Source organism: Nicotiana tabacum, unplaced genomic scaffold (genome assembly GCF_000715075.1).
Source record: "Nicotiana tabacum cultivar K326 unplaced genomic scaffold, ASM71507v2 Un00123, whole genome shotgun sequence".
Classification (NCBI taxonomy): Eukaryota; Viridiplantae; Streptophyta; class Magnoliopsida; order Solanales; family Solanaceae; genus Nicotiana; species Nicotiana tabacum.
Window position 1 is genome coordinate 59,948 of NW_027438361.1, and position 23,715 is coordinate 83,662.

Below are 23,715 nucleotides of genomic sequence, written 5' to 3' on the forward strand. Positions count from 1 at the left end.
GATCTTTCTCTTATGTATTCACAAGATTCATCCAAAATTTGCAACATCTCTTTAACCTCTTCTTCCAATTCCAAGTGATTGAACAACATCAATGCCTTTTCTAGTGCATATTCTTTAAATGCACTTGGATCTACAACTGGTTCATTTATCTTCACCACAGAAATCATGGCCAGGTCCTCGTAATGACGAGGCAACTAAATGGCTCGATATACATTGAAGATCGCTTCTTTATTGTCCACCCTCAGGATCATCTTTCCTTCTCGGACTTTGATAATGGCATCTCCAGTGGCTAAAAGAGGTCATCCCAAGATGATAGGAACTAACTCATCAGCCTCGTAGTCCAGGATGATAAAATCTGCAGGGAAAATAAACTTCCCAATCTGCAGCAAGACGTCCTCAATTACCCCCGCAAGATAAACAGAAGATCTGCCAGCTAACTGTAGCAGCACCGTGGTGGGTCTCGGAGCTCCTAATCCCAATTGTTTGAACACTGACAACAACATCAGATTGATACTTGCACCCAAATCACACAAGGCTCTTCCCACATCAATTTTACCAATCCTATGGGGGATAGTAAAACTACCCGGATCTTTAAGCTTTTGTGGAAGCTTATGTTGAATCCTGGAAGTGCACTCCTCAATAAGTGCGCCGGTCTCAAATTCAGTTAACCTCCTCTTATTTGCCAATATATCCTTAATATATTTTGCATATTTTGGGACCTCACGGAGCATGTCCACCAAAGGGATGTTCAAGTATATCTGCTTTAGCATATCTAAATATTTGTGTAACATGTGGTGGCACCCACTCTGATATTTGCTCAGACTCTGTTTTGTTTCTCTTATCTACCTTTTTGGCACTCTTTCTTCTTCGAGCCCGGACTGCTCCATTTTCTTCTTAGGCACTTCGACTAACTCTCTCCCATTTCTCAACATCACTGTATTGACTTGATGATTTTTCTCTGTATTACTTGGGAGAGCTCCAACAGGTCTAATATTCTGATTGTTAGCCATTTTCCCAAACTGCCTCTCCAGATTTCTGAACTCTGTGCGCAATTGTTGATTCTCAGCCATAACTTTCTGATTGTCTAGGAAGAGATTTTTCATCATGTCAGTCAAACTCTCGTCTGATTGCTGTGGAGGTTGAGGTGGATGATTATAATTAGCTTGAGGCCTGATGTTCTGATTTCCACCCCAAGAGAAGTTAGGATGATTCTTCCATTTCGGATTGTATGTGTTATCATATTGAGCATTTTGATTCATCGGCCCTTTAGCTTGTTGCCCCACATAGTAGATGGATTCAGGATTCACGGGGCAAGTAGACATCTGTTGCACATGCCGCATCTGTTGTGCTTGGTGCATTGTCATCTTATTCATCTGATTTGCTAATCTCGCTATATCTGCCCCCGTGGCTGAGAAATCATCAAGCTCGATCACACATGCTGCCTTTTGTTTAAGTGCTCTTCGTGGTTCCCCATCTCCTTGCCAATTATTATCATTAGCAGTGAAATTGTTTAGCAGGATTTGGATCTCACTATACGGTCTTGCCATGCAACTACCCCCACATGCTGAGTCAAGATTCATCTTTGATGCCTCATCTAACCCATCAACGAAAGTGTGACCCAACACCTCATCAGTCAGACAATGATGTGGGCAGTCTCTGAGTAGCGTCTTGTATCTTTCCCAAGCTCGATGAAGAGTCTCGCCATCTCGTTGTTGAAACCCAAGAATCTGGCTCCTCAGCGACTTTGTCTTCTTAGTGGGAAAAAACTTGATTAAGAATTTCCTTGCTAGATCATCCCAATTGTGGATTGAGTTCACGGGCTCCTTTTGCAACCATTCCTTAGCTTCCCCCAGCAGTGAAAAGGGAAATAATGTTAGCCTGACATAGTCCTTGGAAACGTTTGGATAATTGTAAGTGCCTGTAATTTCCATGATGTTCTGAATGTACCTCTTCGGGTCTTCATGAGATAGACCCACATATTGCCCTGTGGACTGAATCAGCTCTATCATGTATTGTTTGAGTTCAAAGTGACCCGTGATCTCAGGCTTCACAATTGCCTGAGTCATATTAGCAAGATTGGGCCTTGCAGCTTCTATCATCGGACACCATTCATTACCTGCCATCTCTATTGGCTGTGGTTGAACTATGATGTCCAACTCTCTTTCAATTCTAGTTCTAGCTTCAACTTCCCTCCTCACTCTATAAAGTATTCGTTCGATCTCAGGATCAAGAGGAAGGATATTGTTTGCGCTTCTACTCCTCCGCATTCAAGAGAAGAGCCTGCGTTATCACAAATAAAGCAAACTAAAAATTAAAACTTGAACAAATAATGATTAAAAGCTTAACTTAGATAAACAATCAATAACGAAGTCCCCGGCAACAACGCCAAAAACTTGTTGGTTCCCCAAGTACACGCAAGTATACGTGGCCATCAAGTAATAAAGTGACTCGAAAGTCGAATGTCGAACCCATAGAGACCTAGATCAATTGTCAACTAAGCAAACTAAAATCAATTAATTGTCCAAGATATTTAAGAGTGATATTTTTCTATTAATCTACTATTGCGGAAATTAAACAAGTAACAACTAATTTATCAAGAATGTAAATGTGTATGATGAGATTTTAATTCAGAGGAGATGAAAGTTCCAGGGTTCTGGTTGGTTATCAATCCTATTAAGTTCAATAATCACACTCGTTAATCCAGATTATCAATGGTTGCTAATTAACCGGATCGTTTATATGAATAGCATGTTCCTACAATACTACTCGCCTGCCCATAATATATCAATCCTATATTCCTATGGTATTGAGTCTATCATGAATGAATATAATACGGTATTCAATTAAGCAAGAATGTTAGGTATATTCCTATCCTAATCGCGAAATCGTCACCCGAGCCATGGGTTCAGAAACAAGCTCTCTTTAATTCTACTCTAATCTAAACACGGCTTTCCCCAAGCATAGCATAGATAGTAGGGTGAATTGGTAGCTACTACAATTCACAAGTTAAAACTAGAATTAAAGAAACAACCACAAGATGATAATCCGAATTAACGATGTAATTAATAAACGCTAATAATAATGTCAACCACAATCCTAAAACTAGAGTGCTTAGCCACTCATGTTCGTAGTAACAATTTTCCAGGTATTTTGCATAAACAAATTACAAAGAAAAGATAAATGAATGAAGAACTCGATGATTTTCTCCTCCAAAAGTTGTTCCACGTGATGTTCTTTCCTCAGGTCGCAAAAACTCCTCTAACAATGGTGTTTAATGACTATTTATATGTGTAAAAAAAAGCCTAGACGAAATAATCAAGTCCAAATCCAAAAAAGAGTCAAAATAGGCTTTAAAATCCGGAAAACCCTCGCTACAGGCCTCGCGGCGTGAGGCAAAATGCGAGCTTCATCTCGCTGTAGCCCGTGCGACGCAAGCCTTGTCACGCGCTTTAATCCTCGCCTCGCCTTCTCTAACGCGAGCAAAGTACGCCTGCTGCTGCTTCGATTCAATTTTGTTGCCTAACATTTCCAATTCACGTTTTTGTTTCTTTTTTCAATTGTTCTTTTTGTCTTCTTTTGATTTGTCAAAATTGTTCGTTGTAAAATATTTTTAAAAAAGGAACTGTTAATATATGGAAACATGGGAGTTAAATAATAAAAACAATGTACACTATTTATTCATTTAGCATGTAGTAATCTTTCAAAGAAACAAAAGAGTTAAAAGAATTTTCAAATTAATATATTTTTGTCAATATTACCGTGAAATATATGTTATTTTTGTGTATTCTTGAGTTTTTTTATTTTTATAGAATTTAATGTTTATATTTCATTTTAAAACGTAACAGAAATTGTTAATATGTAGAAATTGTTCGAAGTAAATAAAAGAAAAGTGTTAATATATGGGAACTTAGCAGATTTTTTCTTTAAGCAATAAATATTTATTAAACAACCAAGTCAAATCAGAGTTACGTTATGGAAAATCCTTGTTCTTTAAATGAGAAGCATCAAAACAAAAAATAAAAGCTAAACATGAAGGATAGAAATCCCAAGTTACACGAGTTACATACGATAAAGCTATATGAGCAAGAGAGACAGCCGCTTTATTAACATTCCGCCTAGTCCATGGAAGGACAAATCATTGAATTAATTCTTCAAAACGTGGAAGGACAAATCATTGAATCTATACCAACGGAACACTTTAACTCTATTTTTACTGTACCATACCATTTTAACACGTCCGACTGACATGGCATGTAACGTGAGCATCACTGTTGTTGAGCGCGTGAACATTAAAAATATGTTGACAAAAACTATTTCAATGGTAAAAATATACCCCTTCCCTATTATATAAACCCTTGTCCCTTTTTACTTTGTCTCTTAAATCCAGCCATATTTCTTTACCCTTTTCTTGATTTTTTGGTTTAAAAATTCTAGTCTTCTCTTCAAATTGAAAGTAGTCTCGCCCGAGTGTTCAGATTTTGGCTTAATCTCTCAATTTTGTGGATAATGTCTCTCACACCAAGAATCGATTCATGTCGGTGTGATCATGAATGTCAATTAAAAACTTCATGGTCTCCATCTAATCCTTGAAGGAGGTTCTATGGATGCAAAATTGAAAAGGTAAGTTTTAATTAACTACAATTAATTATTTTTACTATGTTGTCCCCGATTTTAGTTTGAATCAATTTCTTTTTTTTTTTGAAGGACAAAGGTGGATGTAACTATTTTAGGTAGGTTAATGACGAGTTTCCTAGAAAAACGAATAGGGCTATTTGGGGTTTATTGAACAGGGTCAAAGCTTTTGAAGAAGAAAGGGATCGAGCAAGAATATAGAGGAAGAAATTGGCTTCTGTTATAGTAATAGTGCTAATTATCTGGGTTTGCTATTGTGCCTTCGATCATTGAAGTTGTTGTAGTTCTGCACATGGTTGGAGTAGAAGAGTTTTGATGACATTATGTCATCTATGTCTTAGCTCTTGTATTTTGTGTTTGTAATAGTGGTTGATATATTTTGGATGTGTCTTAACTGGTAGTTTGTGTGAATGAAATTGTAGTCTGTGGCCTTATTTCAATGAATTGAAGAAATTTTCTGCCATTTGTTTTATGTACTGGTTCAAATATGGAATTCGAAGTGCTAACATGTTGAAGTTGTAATTGAACTCAACTGATAAGCACTTAACAAACATCCATCACAGGCATTAGAGAGCTTGCCATACTTCTTTTTTTAAGGCTCATTCTTGGCCTTTCTTCTTTTTTTGGGGGGGTCTGCCTGACATTGGCATTGGTGCTGGAGGCTCAATTACCATGTTATTAGTGTCAGGCCACATCTTCATGTTAGGGATTTATTCAAGAAAGTATTGATATGCCTTGAGAAATGTCTCCTTTCTATGCCAGTTATCCACATAATTATATGGTTCTTCTTCTTGGTGACAGATTTCACATATTGCATGTGCACAAGAGATCCTTCTTAACTGCCAGGATCTACAAGTGCATGTTCTTCTCATCAAGTTCACCATATGTATGTATTCATACTCATCAACCTCAAACCCATCAGTTCCAAACCACAAAACTTTGCATTTCCTAGAAAACTCCATATTTTCTTCTAGAATCACCCTTGCCGTAGGAGAAATATCTGTAATCCAAATCTCTGCAAACTTTATCATATCAACATGTCTCCTAACTACTTTATATCTAATGTCATCTAACATGCTAATAATAGACTGGTGCCTAGGTGCTAATATCCAAGAATTAAAGGTCGCACACATATTATTTTCTGCAATATCACATTTGAAGTGTTCAAGAAAAAACGCTCTGCATCAAATACTCTTTGTTATACTTCAATAGGCTTTCACATATATTTTTTCAAGTTTTCCCAACTAGTTCTTCTTTCAACTTTGTGATGACCCAAAATATCATCTTTAAATTTAATAAGTAATTATGTATTATAAGACTTTGAAAATCACCATTTATCATTCATCGACTTACGTGCGCCGTCCGTACAATTTTCCAGAAAGTGTTTATGTGAAAAATGGATTAAAATGTGAAATAGAGCTTTAAAACTCAACTGAGTTGACTTTGGTCAACATTTTGAGCAAACAGATCCGGATCAGTATTTTGACAATTCCGGTAGGTCCGTATCGTGATTTGGGACTTGGGCGTATGCCCGGAATCGAATTCCGAGGTCCCTAGCCCGAGATATGGAATTTTAATGAAAAATCAAAAGCTTGAAAGCTTAATGATTTTAAGAAATTACTGATGTTGAATTTATTGACCCCGAGTCATCATTTTGGTTCTGGAGTCTGGTATAGGTCCACTATAATATTTAAGACTTGTCCGCCGAATTTGGAGAGAATCGGAGTTGATTGGCATGATTCGGACGTCCGGTTGTAAAAATATAAGTTTTAAAGTTTTCCTGAAAATTTCCTTTGATTTGGTGTCCGATTCGTAGTTCTTGATGTTATTTTGGCGATTTGATCGCGCGAGCAAGTTTGTACAATGTTTTAGGACTTGGGTGCATGTTTGGTTTGGAGCCCCGAGGGCTCGGGTTGGTTTTGGGTAATTAACGGACCATTTTTGGACTTGGGAAAAACTGCAGAAATCTGCTTCTGGTATCCTTCTTCGCGTTCGCGAGAGGGGGCTCGCGTTCACGAAGAAGAAACTGGAGGCAGGTGAAAATTACTCTTCATGTTTACGAAGAGAGGGCCGCGTTCGCGAATGGAACAAGGCCTGGCCGGGCACCAAGCGATAAAGCTTCGCGTTCGCGTAGGGTGTATCGCGTTCGCGAATGCCAAATTTGGCAAGGCCTCACGTTCACGACATTGCCTTCGAGTTCGCAAAGAGCAAAGTTTTGGCAGCACAAAAATGTGCTTCGCGAACGCGAGGCACTGACCGCGTTCGCGAAGGGTAAAAGTTCCAGAAACAGAACTTAAGTTCTGGAAAATGGGATTCGTCCCATTTTCAACCCTTTTCCATTTTTGAGCTCGGGTAAGGCAATTCTTGGGCGCTTTTCACGGAAAAACATTCGGGTAAGTGGTTCTTATCCTATATTGATTATATTTTATTATTCCATACTCGTTTATATCATGAATCTGTGAATTTATGGAAGAAAAATTAGATTTTTATAACATCTTCCAAAAACGAAAATTTAAGATTTGAAGGTCCATTTGACACCGGAATTTGATAAATTTTGTATGGTTGAACTCGTATTCGAACGGGTGTTCGGATTTTGTAAGTTTTTTCTTAGATTTGAGACATGGGTCCCACTGTCGAATATTTTAATAAATTTCAGATTTATATCCGGCAAATTAGTAAATTGATATGGAATTAATTCCTATGATTTGTATTGAGTATATTGAGTTGTTTATGAATAGATTTGAAGCTTTTGGAGACAAATTTAAAAGGAAAAGCTATGGTCGAGATTGATTGGAATTTGCAAAGCAAGGTAAGTGTCGTGGTTAACCTTGACTTGAGGGAATAGAACCCTTAAACTATTTGTTATGTGAAATGCATGTGAACGACGTATAGGCGAGGTGACGAGTGTCTATACATCGTCAAATTAATTGTTTGCATAATTACTTGAAAAATCATAAATCGTTTTAAATCATGAATTAATTATTATAATAATTGTTCCTCTCCTATTCTTTGTCAAATATTAATTCTTGAATTCCTGCATTAATTGTTACATGCTATTTGAATTATGTGCCTTAATTGTTGTTTGACATTTAGCATATTAAATATTAAACTGCCTATTTTCTCCCTGATGTCCATAATAATTTGCTATTTGTCATTGGTTGCTTTATAATTAAATCATAATTATTGTATGCTTGTTGTCTTATAATTTTATATTAATTATTGTATTTATTGCGGAAATTTCTTCTATAAGAATTGGTAAATGGATATATTGGAGGATCGAGATACACGCCGCAATAGAATTGATTGAAATGGATATATTGGAGGATCGGGTTGCACACCGCAACAGACTTATTAAAAGTTCATATTGGAGGATCAGGTTGCACGCCGCAATAGACTTATTTAATAGTTGATATATATATATATATATATTGGAGGATCGGGTTGCATGCCGCAACAGACTTGATTAAAATGATATATATTGGAGAAGCGGGTTGCACGCCGCAACAGAATTGAATGTGAATATATTGTGAGAGCGGGTTGCACACTGCAACGGAAATTGATGGAAATGATAATTGGTTATGACTGTTGAGTTGGCTTCAATTATTATAAATGAGTTACCTGATTTATTTCTATTATTTGTTGTTTTTACTAATATTGCGTACATGTTAAAGTAAGTGACCCGCCTTAGCCTCGTCACTACTTCGTCGAGGTTAGGCTCAGCATTTACCGGTACATGGGGTTGGTTGTACTGATACTACACTTTACATTTTTTGTGCAGATTTCGGAGTTGGTCCCAGCGGGGTACTATAGACTTGCTCGGATTTCAGCTACTCGGAGGAAACTTGAGGTATAACTGCACAGCGGCCGCAGTTCTGAAGTCCCCGTCTATTTTACTTTAGCTGTGTGTTTGTTTTCAGACATCTTTATTATATTCAGACCTTTATTTGGGATGGTATTTAAACACCAATTCTGGGATGGTATTTAGACACCGTTGTTTTTTTTGGATTATTCCCTATATTTCAGAATTTACTTCCGCAATTGTTCTTTGTTATTAATCAATTTAAAAATTGTTTTAAAAATGGATAATATTACTCTAACGTTGGCTTGCCTAGGAAGTGAAATGTTAGGCGCCATCACGGTCCGAAGGTGGGAATTTCGGGTCGTGACGGTTGGTATCAAAGCACTAGGTTACATAGGTCTCACGAGTCACGAGCATGCTTAGTAGAGTTTGAAGGATCGGTACGGAGACGTTTGTACTTTTCTCTTAGAGGCTATGAAGTTTAGGAACAACATCACTTCTTTCTTATTCTGTCATTCGATTTTATTTTATCATCGATGATTGAATCATTCTACTCTTATTCTCTCGCACATTGTGAGAACACGTAATACCTCTACCGATGGACAGGAACCAGAACCCCCAGTGGCAACTATGGCCACGGGTAGAGGTTGAGGCCGAGGTCATGCTAGAGGCCGAGGCAGAGGCAGAGGCAGAGGTAGAGCTCAGTCCAGAGCTCGAGCAACTGCACCTATTATAGAACCTCATATGGATCTTCAGGAGGAAGTTCCAGTTCAGAATGTACTAGTTGGACCAGTTCAGGTCCCGGAAGGATTCATAGCCACTCCAGTACTTCAGGACGCTCTAGTCCATTTGGTAAGTCTTATGGAGGGCGTGGCCCAGAATGGTACATTTCCAGCGGCACCAACCGTCTCACAGGCTGGGGGAGGAGCACAAACTCCCACTACTCCCACTCCGGAGCAGATGGCTCCCTAGAATCAGGCTCCAGCAGCCTCGCCAGTTGGGGTAGTTCAACCAATTATTGCGGCACAGACCGGTGATAGGCCTGCCATGTCTTTTAAGGCCTTATTGAGACTTGATAAGTTTACTAAGCTCTTTACAGTTCACTTCAGTGGTACACATTCTGAGGACCCACAAGATTATCTTGAATGCTGCCACCAGGTGCTGCGGAACATGGGTATAGTTGAGACCAATGGGGTTGATTTTACTGTATTTCAGATGACGGGTTCTGCCAAGAGGTGGTGGAGAGATTATACACTGACCTGACCAGTCGGATCGCCTGCACTTACCTGGGAAAAGTTCTCTCAGCTATTTCTGGAGAAGTTCCTCCCTATCACACTGAGAGAGAAATTTTGCAAGCAATTTGAGCGTCTACAGCAGGGCAGTATAACTGTTACTCAGTATGAGTCCTGTTTTGTGGATTTGGCCCGTCATACTCTCCTTTTACTACCTACTGAGGGGGAGAGAGTGAGGAGGTTTACTGAGGGACTCACTCACCCTATCAGGCTTTAGATGGCCAAGGAGACCGGAAGCGAGATTTTATTTCAGGCGGCTGCTAATGTCGCGAGGAGGATCGAGATGGTTCTTGCATAGGAGAGAGGGAAGAGGTCTGATAAGAGGCCTCGTCTATTCTGTGATTTCGGTGGTGACTCGTCTGGAGGCAGGGGTAATTTTGGTAGGGGTCATCCTCCCAGACCGTTTCATTCAGCACTTCATGCATCTCCTGGTGCTTCAGGGAGTCACGGTCCTATTATGCCTTACTCTGGACAGCCAACATTCAGTGCACATTCAGCTCCTATCAGTGCAACACCACTCTAGAGTTACTACAGCGGTTATCCGGCCCATTTAGGTCAGCTTCAGCTTCAGCATCCACGGCATCAGGATAGGTGTTATGAGTGTGGGAACATTGGTCACATCAGGAGCTATTGCCCTAGATTGGCGAGTAACAGATCTCGGCAAGATTCTTGTGCCATCATACTGGCACCGGTTGCTTCATCACCTGCTCAGCCAGCTAGAGGTAGGGGTCAGGCAACTAGAGGTGGAGGTCAGGCCATTAGAGGTGGAGGTCAGGCCATTAGAGGTGGAGGTCAGATCGTTAGAGGTGGAGGCCAGCCAGTTAGAGGCCGTCCCAGGGATGCAGTTCAGAGTGGTAGGGCCCAACCCCAATTTTATGCTTTTCCAGTTAGGCCTGATGCCGAGTCATCTGATGATGTGATCACATATATTATTCTAGTTTACCATAGAGATGCTTCAGTTCTATTTGATCCAGGATCTACTTATTCCTATGCGTCCTCCTATTTTGCTTCATATTTGGTTGTGCCTTGTGATTCTCTGAGAACTTTTGTGTGTATATCTACTCCGGTGGGAGAATCTGTTGTAGTAGATCATGTCTATCATTTGTGTATGATTACTATTGGTAATCTTGGGACTAGTGTGGATCTTCTACTTTTTGATATGGTAGATTTTGATGTCATTTTGGGTATGGATTGGCTGTTACCTTATCATGCTATATTGGATTTTCAGGCCAAGACAGTGACTCTAGCCATGCCGGGGTTACCTCGGTTAGAGTGGAAAGGAACTCTTGGTCATTCTGCCAGCAGGTTTATTTCTTATATGAAAGCTCTGCATATGGTAGAGAAAGGGTGTCTAGCCTATTTGGCTTATATTCACGATCCCAATGCGGATGTTCCTTCTATGGACTCAGTACCAGTTGTTCGTGAATTTCCAGAAGTATTTCCTGCAGATTTGTCGGGGATGCCACCCGACAGAGAAATTGACTTCTGTATTGATTTGGCTCCGGGCACTCAGACCATTTCTATTCCACCATACCTTATGTCCCCGTCGGAGTTGAAAGAATTGAAAGAGCAGTTACAAGACTTGCTTGATCAGGGATTCATTAGATCCAGTGTCTCGCCCTGGGGTGCACCAGTATTATTTGTAAAGAAGAAAGATGGCTCTATGCGGATGTGTATAGATTATCCGCAGTTGAACAAGGCCACTATAAAAAAAAATATCCGCTGCCAAGAATTGATGACTTATTTGATCAGCTTCAGGGTGCCAAGGTATTTTTGAAGATCGATTTGAGGTTTGGTTATCATCAGTTGAAGATTAGGGCATCTAATGTCCCTAAAGCAGTTTTTCGAACTCGGTATGGGCATTACAAATTCCTACTGATGTCATTTGGGTTGATAAATGCTCCAGCAGCATTTATGAATTTGATGAATCGGGTGTTCAAGCCTTATTGGATTCTTTTGTGGTTGTATTCATTGATAATATCTTGATTTACTCCAGTAATTGAGAGGAGCATGAGCAGCATCTTCGAAGTGTGCTTCACACTTTGAAGAATAATCAGTTATATGCCAAGTTTTCAAAATGTGAGTTTTGGTTAGACTCAGTTGCCTTTTTGGGGCATGTTGTATCGACAGAAGGCATAAAGGTGGATCCTAAGAAGATTGAGGTTGTTCAGAATTGGCCTAGACCTACTTCAGTTACAGATATCCAGAGTTTCCTGGGTTTAGCAGGTTATTATTGTCGGTTCGTGGAATGGTTTTCATCTATAGCAAGACCATTAACCAGATTGACCCAGAAAGGTGTCCCATTCAGATGGTCAGACGAGTGTGAGTTGAGCTTTCAGAAGCTCAAGACTGCTTTGACTACGGCGCTAGTATTAGTATTACCCGCAGGTTCAAGATCGTATACCTTATATTGTGACGCATCTCACATTGGGCTTGGTACAGTATTAATGCAAGATGGCAAGGTAATTGCATATGCGTCGCGGCAGTTGAAAGTTCACGAGAAGAATTATCCTGTTCATGACTTAGAATTGGCAGCCATTATTCATGTGCTGAAGATTTAGAGGCATTACCTCTACGGTGTCTCGTGTGAGGTATTTACTGATCATCGTAAACTTTAGTATTTGTTCAAACAAAAGGATATTAATTTGAGGCAGAGAAGATGGTTGGAGTTGTTGAAAGACTAAGATATCGCCATTTTGTATCACCCCAGAAAGGCCAATGTGGTGGCCGATGCTTTGAGTAGAAAGGCTGTGAGTATGGGCAGTCTTGCGTATATTCTGGTTGATGAGAGGCCATTAGCTACAGATGTTCAGACTTTGGCTAATCCGTTTGTGATGTTAGATGTTTCAGAACCCAATCGGGTTCTAGCTTGCACAGTCGCTCGGCCTTCTTTATATGAGCGCATTAGAGAGAGACAGTATGATGATCCTCATTTACTTGTCCTTAAGGACACGGTGCGGCACGGTGATGCCAAACATGTTGCTGTGGGGGGATATGGAGTTCTGCGAATGTAGGGTCGTATTTGTGTGCCTAATGTGGATGGTGTTCGTGAATTAATTCTTGAAGAGGTACACAGTTCCAGGTACTCTATTCATCCAGGTACCGCCAAAATGTATCAAGAGTTGCGGCAACATTATTGGTGGAGGAGAATGAAAAGGGATATAGTTGCATATGTAGCTCGGTGTCTGAATTGTCAGCAAGTTAATTACGAGCATCAGAGACCTGGTGGTTTGCTTCAGAAGTTAGAAATTCCTGAGTGGAAGTGGGAGCGTATCACTATGGATTTTGTTGTTGGGCTCCCACAGACTCAGAGAAAATTTGACGCAGTTTGGGTCATTTTGGACAGGTTGACCAAGCCAGCACATTTCATTCCAGTGGCAGTTACCTATTCTTCAGAGAGGTTAGCTGAAATTTACATTCGTGAGATTGTCCGCCTTCACGGTGTGCCCGTGTCTATTATTTCAGATCGAGGTATGTAATTTACCTCACATTTCTGGAGGGCTGTACAATATGAGTTAGGCACGCGAGTTGAGTTGAGTATATACAGACGGACAGTCAGAATGCACCATTCAGATATTGGAAGATATGCTTCGCACTTGTGTTATGGACTTTGGAGTTTCTTGGGATCATTTCTTACCACTTGCGGAGTTTGCTTATAATAATAGCTACCAGTCGAGCATTCAGATGGCTCCATATGAAGCATTATACGGAAGGCGATGCCGATCGCCAGTTGGTTGGTTTGAACCGGGAGAGGCTCGGTTGTTGGGTACCGATTTGGTACAGGATGCCTTGGATAAGATCAAGATTATTCAGGATCGACTTCGCACAACTCAATCTAGGCAAAAGCATTATACCCACTGTAAAATTCGTGATATTGCATTCATGGTTGGAGAAAGAATATTGCTCCGAGTTTCACCTATGAAAGGTGTAATGAGGTTTGGAAAGAAGGGCAAGTTGAGCCCTAGGTATATCGGACCCTTTGAAATTCTTGAAAGGGTGGGTGAAGTTGCCTACAGGCTTGCATTACCACCTAGTTTATCAGCGGTTCATTCGGTGTTCCATGTGTCTATGCTCCGTAAATATCATGGTGATTCGTCCCATGTGTTAGATTTCAGCTCAGTACAATTGGACAAAGATTTGACTTACGAGGAGGAGCCGGTGGCTATTCTAGCCCGACAGGTCTGACAGTTGAGGTCTAAGAGTTATCCTTCAGTTCGGGTGTAATGGAGAGGTCATCCAGTAGAGGCATCTACCTGGGAGTCCAAGTCGAACATGCGGAGTAAATATCCACACTTATTCACCAGCTCAGGTACTTTTTCTAACTCCGTTCGAGGACGAGCGTTTGTTTTAGAGGTGGAGAATGTGATGACCCAAAATGTCATCATAAAATTTAATAAGTAATTCTGTATTCTAAGACCTTGAAAAGCACCATTTATCATTCCTCGACTTGCGTGCGCAGTCCGTACAATTTTTCGGAAAGGTTTTATGTGAAAAATTGATTAAACTGTGAAATAGAGCTTTAAAACTCAACTGAGTTGACTTTGGTCAACATTTTGAGCAAACGGACCCGGATAAGTGTTTTGACAATTTCGGTAGGTCCGTATCGTGATTTGGGACTTGGGCGTATGCCCGGAATCGAATTCCGAGGTCCCTAGCCCGAGATATGGAATTTTGATGAAAACTTTAAAGATTGAAAGCTTAATAATTTTTAAGAAATTATTGATGTTGGATGTATTGACCCCGTGTCCCCATTTTGGTTCGGGAGCTCGGTATAGGTCCACTATAATATTTAAGACTTGTCTGCAAAATTTGGTGAGAATCAGAGTTAATTTGACGTGATTCAGACGTCCGGTTGTAAAAATATAAGTGTTTAAAGTTTTCTTGAAAATTTCCTTTGATTTGGTATCCGATTCGTAGTTCTTGGTGTTATTTTGGCGATTTGATCGTGCGAGCAAGTTCCTATGATGTTTTAGGACTTGGGTGCATGTTTGGTTTGGAGCCCCGAGGGCTCAGGTTGGTTTCGGGTGATTAACGGACCATTTTTGGACTTGGGAAAAACTGCAGAAATCTGCTTCTGGTATCCTTCTTCACGTTAGCGAGAAGAGGCTCGCGTGCACGAAGAATAAACTGGAGGCAGGTGAAAATTACACTTCGCGTTCACGAAGATGGGGCCGCGTTCGCGAAGGGAAGAAGGCAGTGTTCATCACGAACGCGTGGAAGCGTTTGCGTAGAAGGCGAGGCCTGGCCGGGCACCAAGCGATAAAGCTTCACGTTAGCGTAGGGTGTATCGCGTTCGTGAAGGCCAAATTTGGCAAGGCTTCGCGTTCGCGAAGAGCAAAGTTTTGGCGGCACAAAAATTTTCTTCGCGAACGTGAGGCACTAACCGCGTTCGCGAAGGGTAAAAGTTCCAGAAACAGAATTTAAGTTCTGGAAAATGGGATTCGTCCCATTTTCAACCCTTTTCCATTTTTGAGCTCGGGTAAGGCGATTTTTGGGCGATTTTCACGGGAAAACATTGGGGTATGTGTTCCTTATCCTATATTGATTATATTTCATGATTCTATACTCGTTTATATCAAGAATCCGTGAATTTATGGATGAAAAAAATCAGATTTTTATAAAATCTTCCAAAATCAAAAATTTAAGATTTGAAGGTCCATTTGACATCGAAATTTGATAAATTTTGTATGGTTGAACTCGTATCGGAACGGGTCTTCGGATTTCGTATGTTTTTTCCGAGATTTGATAAGTGGGTCCCACTGTTAAATATTTTAATGAATTTCGGATTTTTAACCGGCAAATTTGTAAATTTATATAGAATTAATTCCTATGATTCGTATTGAGTATATTGAGTTGTTTATGAATAGATTTGAAGCTTTTGGAGACAAATTTAAAAGGAAAAGGTGTGGTCGAGTAATTGATTGGAATTTGCAAAGCAAGGTAAGTGTCGTGGTTAACCTTGACTTGAGGGAATAGAACCCTTAAACTATTTCTTATGTGAAATGCATGTGAACGACGTATAGACGAGGTGACGAGTGTCTATACGTAGTCAAATTAATTGTTTGCATAATTACTTGAAAAATTGTAAACCGTTTTAAATCATGAATTAATTATCATAATAATTGTTCCTCTCATATTATTTGTCAAATATTAATTCTTGAATTCATGCATTAATTGTTACATGCTATTTGAATTATGTGTCTTAATTGTTGTTTGACATTTAGTATATTAAATATTAAACTGCCTATTTTCTCCCTGATGTCCATAATAATTTGCTATTTGTCATTGTTTGTTTCATAATTAAATCATAATTATTGTATGCTTGTTGTCTTATAATTTTATATTAATTGCTGCATTTATTGGGGAAATTTTTTCTATAAGAATTGGTAAATGGATATATTGGAGGGTCGGGTTGCACGCCGCAACAGAATTGATTGAAATGGATATATTGGAGGATCGGGTTGCATGCCGCAACAGACTTATTAAAAGTCCATATTGGTGGATCAGGTTGCACGCCGCAACAGACTTATTTAAAAGTCGATATATATATATATATATATATATATATATATATATATATATATATATATATATATATATATATATTGGGGGATCGGGTTGCACGCCGCAACAGACTTGATTAAAATGAATATATTGGAGGAGCGGGTTGCACGCCGCAACAGAATTGAATGTGAATATATTGTGAGAGCGGGTTGCACGCTGCAACGGAAATTGATGGAAATAATAATTGGTTATGACTGCTTAGTTGGCTTCAATTATTATAAATGAGTTACCTGATTTTATTTCTATTATTTGTTGTTGTTACTAATATTGCGTACAGGTTAATGTAAGTGACCCGCCTTAGCCTCGTCACTACTTCGTCGAGGTTAGGCTCAGCACTTACCGGTACATGATGTCGGTTGTACTGATACTACACTCTACACTTCTTGTGCAGATTTCAGAGTTGGTCCAAGCGGCGTACTATAGACTTGCTCAGATTTCAGCTACTCGGAGGAGACTTGAGGTATAACTGCACAGCGTCCGCAGTTCTGAAGTCCCCGTCATTGAAGCTCGTGCACTTGAGACACCAATTCTGGGATGGTATTTAGACACCGTTGTTGTTTTTTGGATTATTCACTATATTTCACAATTTACTTCCGCAATTGTTCTTTGTTATTAATAAATTTAAAAATTGTTTTAAAAGTGGATAATATTACTCTAATGTTGTCTTGCCTAGCAAGTGAAATGTTAGACGCCATCACGGTCTGAAGGTGGGAATTTCGGGTCGCGACAAACTTCATCTCAAAACTAGCCTTAGAATACCTCCAAAATTGTTTTCTCATCTCCTCACCACTCCAAGTTTTTGACCAGTTAGACTATATGTGCCTAGCACACATTCGATGCTCAAAATTTGGTAGCAATTTAGGAATGCTTGGTACCAATCCCAACAAAACATAAATGAATCAAACAGAACCCTACAAAATAGAGATGAATAAAACAAAATAATAACACATGAAGTAGAAATTTAAGCCAGAAAGTTTTGGTAAAATACCTTTTGCGTATCAAACATAATTGTTAATCCAGCTTTATCTCCTAACTCCAAATCAGATATTAAGTTGTACATAAACCAACTCCAAGATGCTTTTGACTCATTGTCTATCACATCCCATGCAATGGGATATTAAGAAACTAGATAAAGGATCTCTAGTTGTCGCAATAGATCAGTATATTCTTTAATGATCAAGTTTGCCTCCGCAAATGAGAAATTATTGGTTCCCCAAGTACACGCAAGTATACGTGGCTGTTAAGTAATAAAGTGACTCGAAAGTCGGATGTCGAACCCACAGAGACTTAGATCAATTGTCAACTAAGAAAACTAAAATCAATTAAGTGTCCAAGATATTTAAGAATGATGTTTTTCTATTAAGCTACTATTGCGGAAATTAAACAAGTAACAACTAATTTATCAAGAATGCAAATGTGTATGATGAGATTTTAATTCAGAAGAGGTGAAAATTCTAGGGTTGTGGTTGGTTTATCAATCCTATTAAGTTCAATAATCACACTCGTTGGTCCAGATTATCTATGGTTGCTAATTAACCGGATCGTTTATATGAATAGCTTGTTCCCACAATAGTACTCGCCTGCCCATAATATATCAATCCTATATTCCTATGGTATTGAGTCCATCATGAACAAATATAATACGGTATTCAATTAAGCAAGACTGTTAGGTATATTCCTATCCTAACCGCGAAATCGTCCCCCGAGCCACGGGTTCAGAAATAAGCTCTCTCTAATTCTACTCTAATCTAAACTCGGCTTTCCCCAAGCATAGCATAGATAGTAAGGTGAATTGGTAGCTACAACAATTCACAAGTTAAATCTAGAATTACAGAAACAGCCACAAGATGATAATCCGAATTAGCGAAGATGTAATTAATAAACGTTAATAATTATGTCAACCACACCCTCAGCACCCTTAAGAGCTTTTTCTTCCTGCAATTTAGACAAATGAGAAGAAACAATCATAGGTAAAGTGTTAGAACTACCCAAATATGCATAATGAAGATAATATGGTAAGGGTTTAAGTTCCAGTTTTGGAGCCTCCTCAACTGAGGGTCTAGGGGGCAGGCCGATTGGCCTATCCAGAGGCTCAAACTGGGATCTTGCTCTTATGATTCACAAGATGCATCCAAAATTTGCAACATCTCCACAACCTCCTCTTTCGGTTCCAAGTGATTGAACAACATCAATTCCTTTTCTAGTGCATCTTTTTTAAATGCACTTGGCTCTAAGACTGGTTCATTTATCTTCACCACATAAATCATGGCCAGGTCCTCGTAATGACGAAGCAATTGAATGGCTCGATATACATTGAAGACCGCTTCTTCATTGTCCACCCTCAGGATCATCTTACCTTCTCGGACTTTGATAATGGCATCTCCAGTGGCCAAAAGAGGTCGTTCCAAGATGATAAGAACTAACTCATCATCCTCGTAGTCCAGGATGATAAAATCTACAGGGAAAATAAACTTCCCAATCTGCAGCAAGACGTCCTCAATTACCCCATCAGGATAAACATAAGATATGTCAGCTAACTGAAGCAGCACCGTGGTGGGTCTCGAAGCTCCTAATCTCAATTGTTTGAACACTGACAACAACATCAAATTGATACTTGCACCCAAATCACACAAGGCTCTACCCACATTAATTTCACCAATCCTCACGGGGATGGTAAAACTACCCGGATCCTTAAGCTTTTGTTGAAGCTTATGTTGAATCCTGGAAGTGCACTCCCCAGTAAGTGCGCCGGTCTCAAATTCAGTTAACCTCCTCTTATTTGCCAATATATCCTTAATATATTTTGCATATTTTGGGACCTCACGGAGCATGTCCACCAAAGGGATGTTCAAGTGTATCTGCTTCAGCATATCTAAAAATTTGTGAAACATATGGTCATCATTTTTATTTCTCAGTCTTTGAGGAAAATGAGGTGGCACCCTCTCCGATATTTGCTCATACTCTATTTTGTTTCTCTCATCTACCTCTACAGGTTTTGGCACTCTTTCTTCTTCGAGCCCAGACTGCTCCTTTTTTTTCTTAGGCACCTCTGCTAACTCTCTCCCATTTCTCAAAGTCACTGCATTGAGTTGAGAATTTTTCTCTGTATCACTTGGGAGAGCACCAACATGTCTAATATTCTGATTGTTAGCCATTTTTCCAAACTGCCTCTCTGGATTTCTGAACTCTGTGCGCAATTGTTGATTCTCAGCCATAACTTTCTGATTGTCTAGCAAGAGCTTTTTAATCATGTCAGTCAAACTCTCTTCTGATTGTTGTGGAGGTTGAGGTGGATGATTATAATTCGCTTGAGGCTTGATGTTCTGATTTCCACCCCAAGAGAAGTTAGGATGCTTCCTCCAGTTCGGATTGTATGTGTTACCATATTGAGCATTTTGATTCATCGCCCCCTAGCTTGTTTCCCCACATTGTATATGGATTCAGGATTCATGGGGCATATGTCACTTATGTGACCTTCACCACATAACTTACAACAAGTAGATATTTGTTGCACATGCTGCATCTGTTGTGCTTGGTGCATTGTCATCTTATTCATCTGATTTGCTAATCTCGCTATATCTGCCTTCATGGCTGAGAAATCATCAAGCTCGATCACACCTGCTGCCTTTTGTTTAAGTGCTCTTCGTGGTTCCCCATCTCCTTGCCAATTATTATCATTAGCATTGAAATTTGTTAGCATGATCTGGATCTCACTATACGGTTTTGCCATGCAACTACCCCCACATGTTGAGTCAAGATTCATCTTTGATGCCTCGTCCAATCCATCAACGAAAGTGTGACCCAACACCTCATCAGTCTGACAATGATGTGGGCAGTCTCTGAGTAGCTTCTTGTATCTTTCCCAAGCTTGACAAAGAGTCTCGCCATCTCGTTGTTGAAACCCAAGAATCTGGCTCCTCAGCGACTTTGTCTTCTTAGTGGGAAAAAACTTGATCAAGAATTTCCTTGCTAGATCATCCCAATTATGGATTGAGTTCGCGGGCTCCTTTTGTAACCATTCCTTAGCTTCCCCTAGCAGTGAAAAGGGAAACAGTGTCAGCCTGACATAATCCTTGGAAACGTTCGGATAATTGTAAGTGTCTGTAATTTCCAGGAAGTTCTGAATATGCCCTTGCGGGTCTTCATGAGATAGACCCACATATTGCCGTGTGGACTGAATCAGTTGTACCATGTACTGTTTGAGTTCAAAGTGACCCGTAATCTCAGGCTTCACAATTGCCTGAGTCATATTAGCAATATTGGGCCTTGCAGCTTCTATCACCGCGCGCCCTTCATTACCTGCCATCTCTATTGGTTGTGATTGAACTACGATGTCCAACTCTCTTTCAATTCTTGTTCTAGCTTCAACTTCCCTCCTCACCCTATGAAGTGTTCTTTTGATCTCAGGATCAAGAGGAAGGATATTGTTTGCGCTTCTACTCCTCCGCATTCAAGAGAAGAGCCTGCGTTATCACAAATAAAGCAAACTAAAAATTAAAACTTGAATAAATAACGAATAAAAGCTTAACTTAGATAAACAATCAATAACTAAGTCTTCTGCAACAGCGCCAAAAACTTCTTGGTTTCCCAAGTACACGCAAATATACGTGGCCGTCAAGTAATAAAGTGACTCGAAAGTCGGATGTCGAACCCACAAAGACTTAGATCAATTGTCAACTAAGCAAACTAAAATCAATTAATTGCCCAAGTAACAACTACTATTACGGAAACTAAACAAGTAACAACTAATTTATCAAGAATGCAAATGTGTATGATGATTGTAATTCGTAGGAGGTGAAAATTCTAGGGTTGTGGTTGGATTATCAACCCTATTAAGCTAAATGATCACACTCATTAATCCAGATTATCTATGGTTGCTAATTAACCGGATCGTTTATATTAAAAGCATGTTCCCACAATACTACTCGCCTGCCCACAATATATCAATCCTATATTCCTATGGTATTGAGTCTACCATGAACGAATATAATACGATATTCAATTAAGCAAGACTGTTAGGTATATTCCTATCCTAACAGCGAAATTGTCCCTCGAGCCACGAGTTCAGAATCAAGCTCTCTCTAATTCTACTCTAATCTAAACACGGCTTTCCCCAAGCATAACATAGATAGTATGGTGAATTGGTAGCTACAATAATTCACAAGTTTAAAATAGAATTAAAAAAATAACTACAAGATGATAATCCGAATAAACAAAGATGTAATTAATAAACGTTAATAATCATGTCAACCAAAACCCTAGAACTAGAGTGCTTAGCCACTCATGTTCGTAGTAACAATTTTTCAAGTATTTTGCATAAACAAATTACAAAGAATAGATAAAGGAATGAAGAACTCGATGATTTTCTCCTCCAAAAGTTATTCTACGTAATGTTCTTCCTTCCGATCGCAAAAACTCCTCTAAAAATGGTGTTTAATGACTATTTATATGTGTAGAGAAAAAGCCTAGACGAAATAACCAAGTCCAAAACCAAAAAGGCGGCAAGATAGGCTTTAAAACACGGAACATCCTCGCTACAAGCCTCGCAGCGCGAGGCAAAATGCGAGCTTCATCTCACTGTAGCCCATGCGACGCAAGCTCTATCGCGCGCTTTAATCCTCGCCTCAACTGCTCTAACGCGAGCAAAGTAGCTCGCTACGCCTGCTGCTGCTTCGATTCAATTTTGTTGCCTAACATTTCCATTTCACGTTTTTGTTTCTTTTTTCAATTGTTCTTTTTGTCTCCTTTTGATTTGTCTCTTTTGTCTTCCTTTGTAATGTTAAACCTTAATCCTTATATATCTACTAATTAAATAATCATAACTCCATTCCTGTAGTGTATAAAATACACATAAAATCTCCACTTTGCTCCCAATTACGTCTTCAACGTACCTACACATAAAATAAACTCAATTAAGTACAAATATAGCATAGTTTAGTATTAAAGCCCCAAAATGTAAGGTAAGTAATGCACTAAAAATATGGAATTATAGCCAAACATCACTACCCCACACTTAAATGTTGCTCTTCCTCGAGCAATCCAACTACACTTTATATAGATACGATATTTTGAAACAATTCTCCTAACACATCACACCAAGAATCTTTAAAATAGACTAAGCACAAGGGTGTAACATCTTCACCTCAAGATTTTACTCACAAGTACCATGCATTATTCACCACTCACTCACTTACTCTAACATAGAGGTCAATGACATTATTACCTTTTCTTCATGTATCAAGTTCCCTCACACAACAAAAGAGAGTAGTTCCATAAATATTAAAATTTAAGAACAATTAGGAACTCAAGATAGTAAAAATTCACTCACTCTCAGAAATAACATTCATATGCCACAAAAGATGCACCATAGGCTTGCCTGTAGTGTACAACTCTACTAATCGAGCTCATTCAGTCTAGGATCAAGTATGGCTTTAATTGGTTGTAAAGTAGGCTGCGGGTCGGGTAGGATACATTTGGCTATAAGAGTGACTACACAGAATCTCGTCTAATAATTGGCAAGTAACACCTTCGACTTCTGACGATCAAAGTCACCTCCATAATAGTGCTTTACTATTTGTCCGTTCCCTAAGAACGTTCTCTCGCCACCTAAGACGCACAGCTCAATTGCACCATGTGGAGTGACTCTCACTATCTCAAACGGGCCTGACCATCTCGATTTGAGCTTCCACAGAAAAGCATCTTAATTGGCCCGGTTCGAACTCGCGATGGTCGATATGCTTATCATGCCAGCGGTTGGTCTTTTCTTTCTATAACTTGGCATTCTCATACGCATGCAAGCAAAACTCATCAAGCACGTTCAATTGCATCACCCGCTTTCTACCCACTAATTCTGCATCAATGTTCAGGTTCTTTATCGCCCAATAGGCCTTGTGCTCAAGTTCCACCGGTAAATAGCATGCCTTCCCATAAACTAGCTTGTAAGGGGAGGTTTCGATTGGAGTTTTATAGGCAGCCCTGTATGCCCATAGAGCATCATCAAGCTTTGCAGCCTAATTGTTTCCCCCATCAAACCATCCTCCTCGTTACCCGTACCCTCATTGAGTTGTACTAACTCATCCCCCTCTTGTGTGTGCACCTCAGGTTCCACAGAGGCTGGTCCCTCCAATTGCAGAATAGTATTCCCTTCAGATTCTAAATGTACCTCAGTAGTAGTTGTTGGTCCCTCAAAATCCAGGGTAGTATCAGTTGCTGGTTGAATAGAATAAGGTGTTGTGTCACATTCACCTGTTTCAATTTCATTAGAATTTAGCATAGTAGTCGATTCAGGTACCAACGACATGGACATTGAAGATTCATACAACCGATCCCAACTTTCTAGGAATTGAGGCATAGTTGTTGTTATTGTAGTCGATTGATCAGGTACCAATTGCACCTGATTGTTCCCCATACCATAACCCCTGCAACCAG

At 39.5% G+C, this 23,715-nt stretch overlaps 2 protein-coding genes and 1 non-coding gene across 3 annotated transcripts; 1 reads left to right on the forward strand and 2 right to left on the reverse strand.

The window, feature by feature from the left end:
• Positions 1–299: 299 nt before the first annotated feature.
• On the reverse strand, positions 300–770 carry LOC107801619 (uncharacterized). The gene has a single exon (XM_016624970.1). It carries the CDS (start codon positions 768–770, stop codon positions 300–302), a length of 471 nt encoding a protein of 156 aa, XP_016480456.1.
• Positions 771–18,398: 17,628 nt separating this feature from the next.
• LOC107829350 (uncharacterized) lies at positions 18,399–19,691 on the reverse strand. The gene has a single exon (XM_016656823.2). It carries the CDS (start codon positions 19,689–19,691, stop codon positions 18,399–18,401), a length of 1,293 nt encoding a protein of 430 aa, XP_016512309.2.
• A 414-nt stretch (positions 19,692–20,105) lies between these two features.
• LOC142178981 (small nucleolar RNA R71) lies at positions 20,106–20,212 on the forward strand. Its single transcript, XR_012707131.1, has one exon. It is a non-coding gene; the product is annotated as a small nucleolar RNA R71 (small nucleolar RNA).
• Positions 20,213–23,715: the final 3,503 nt, after the last annotated feature.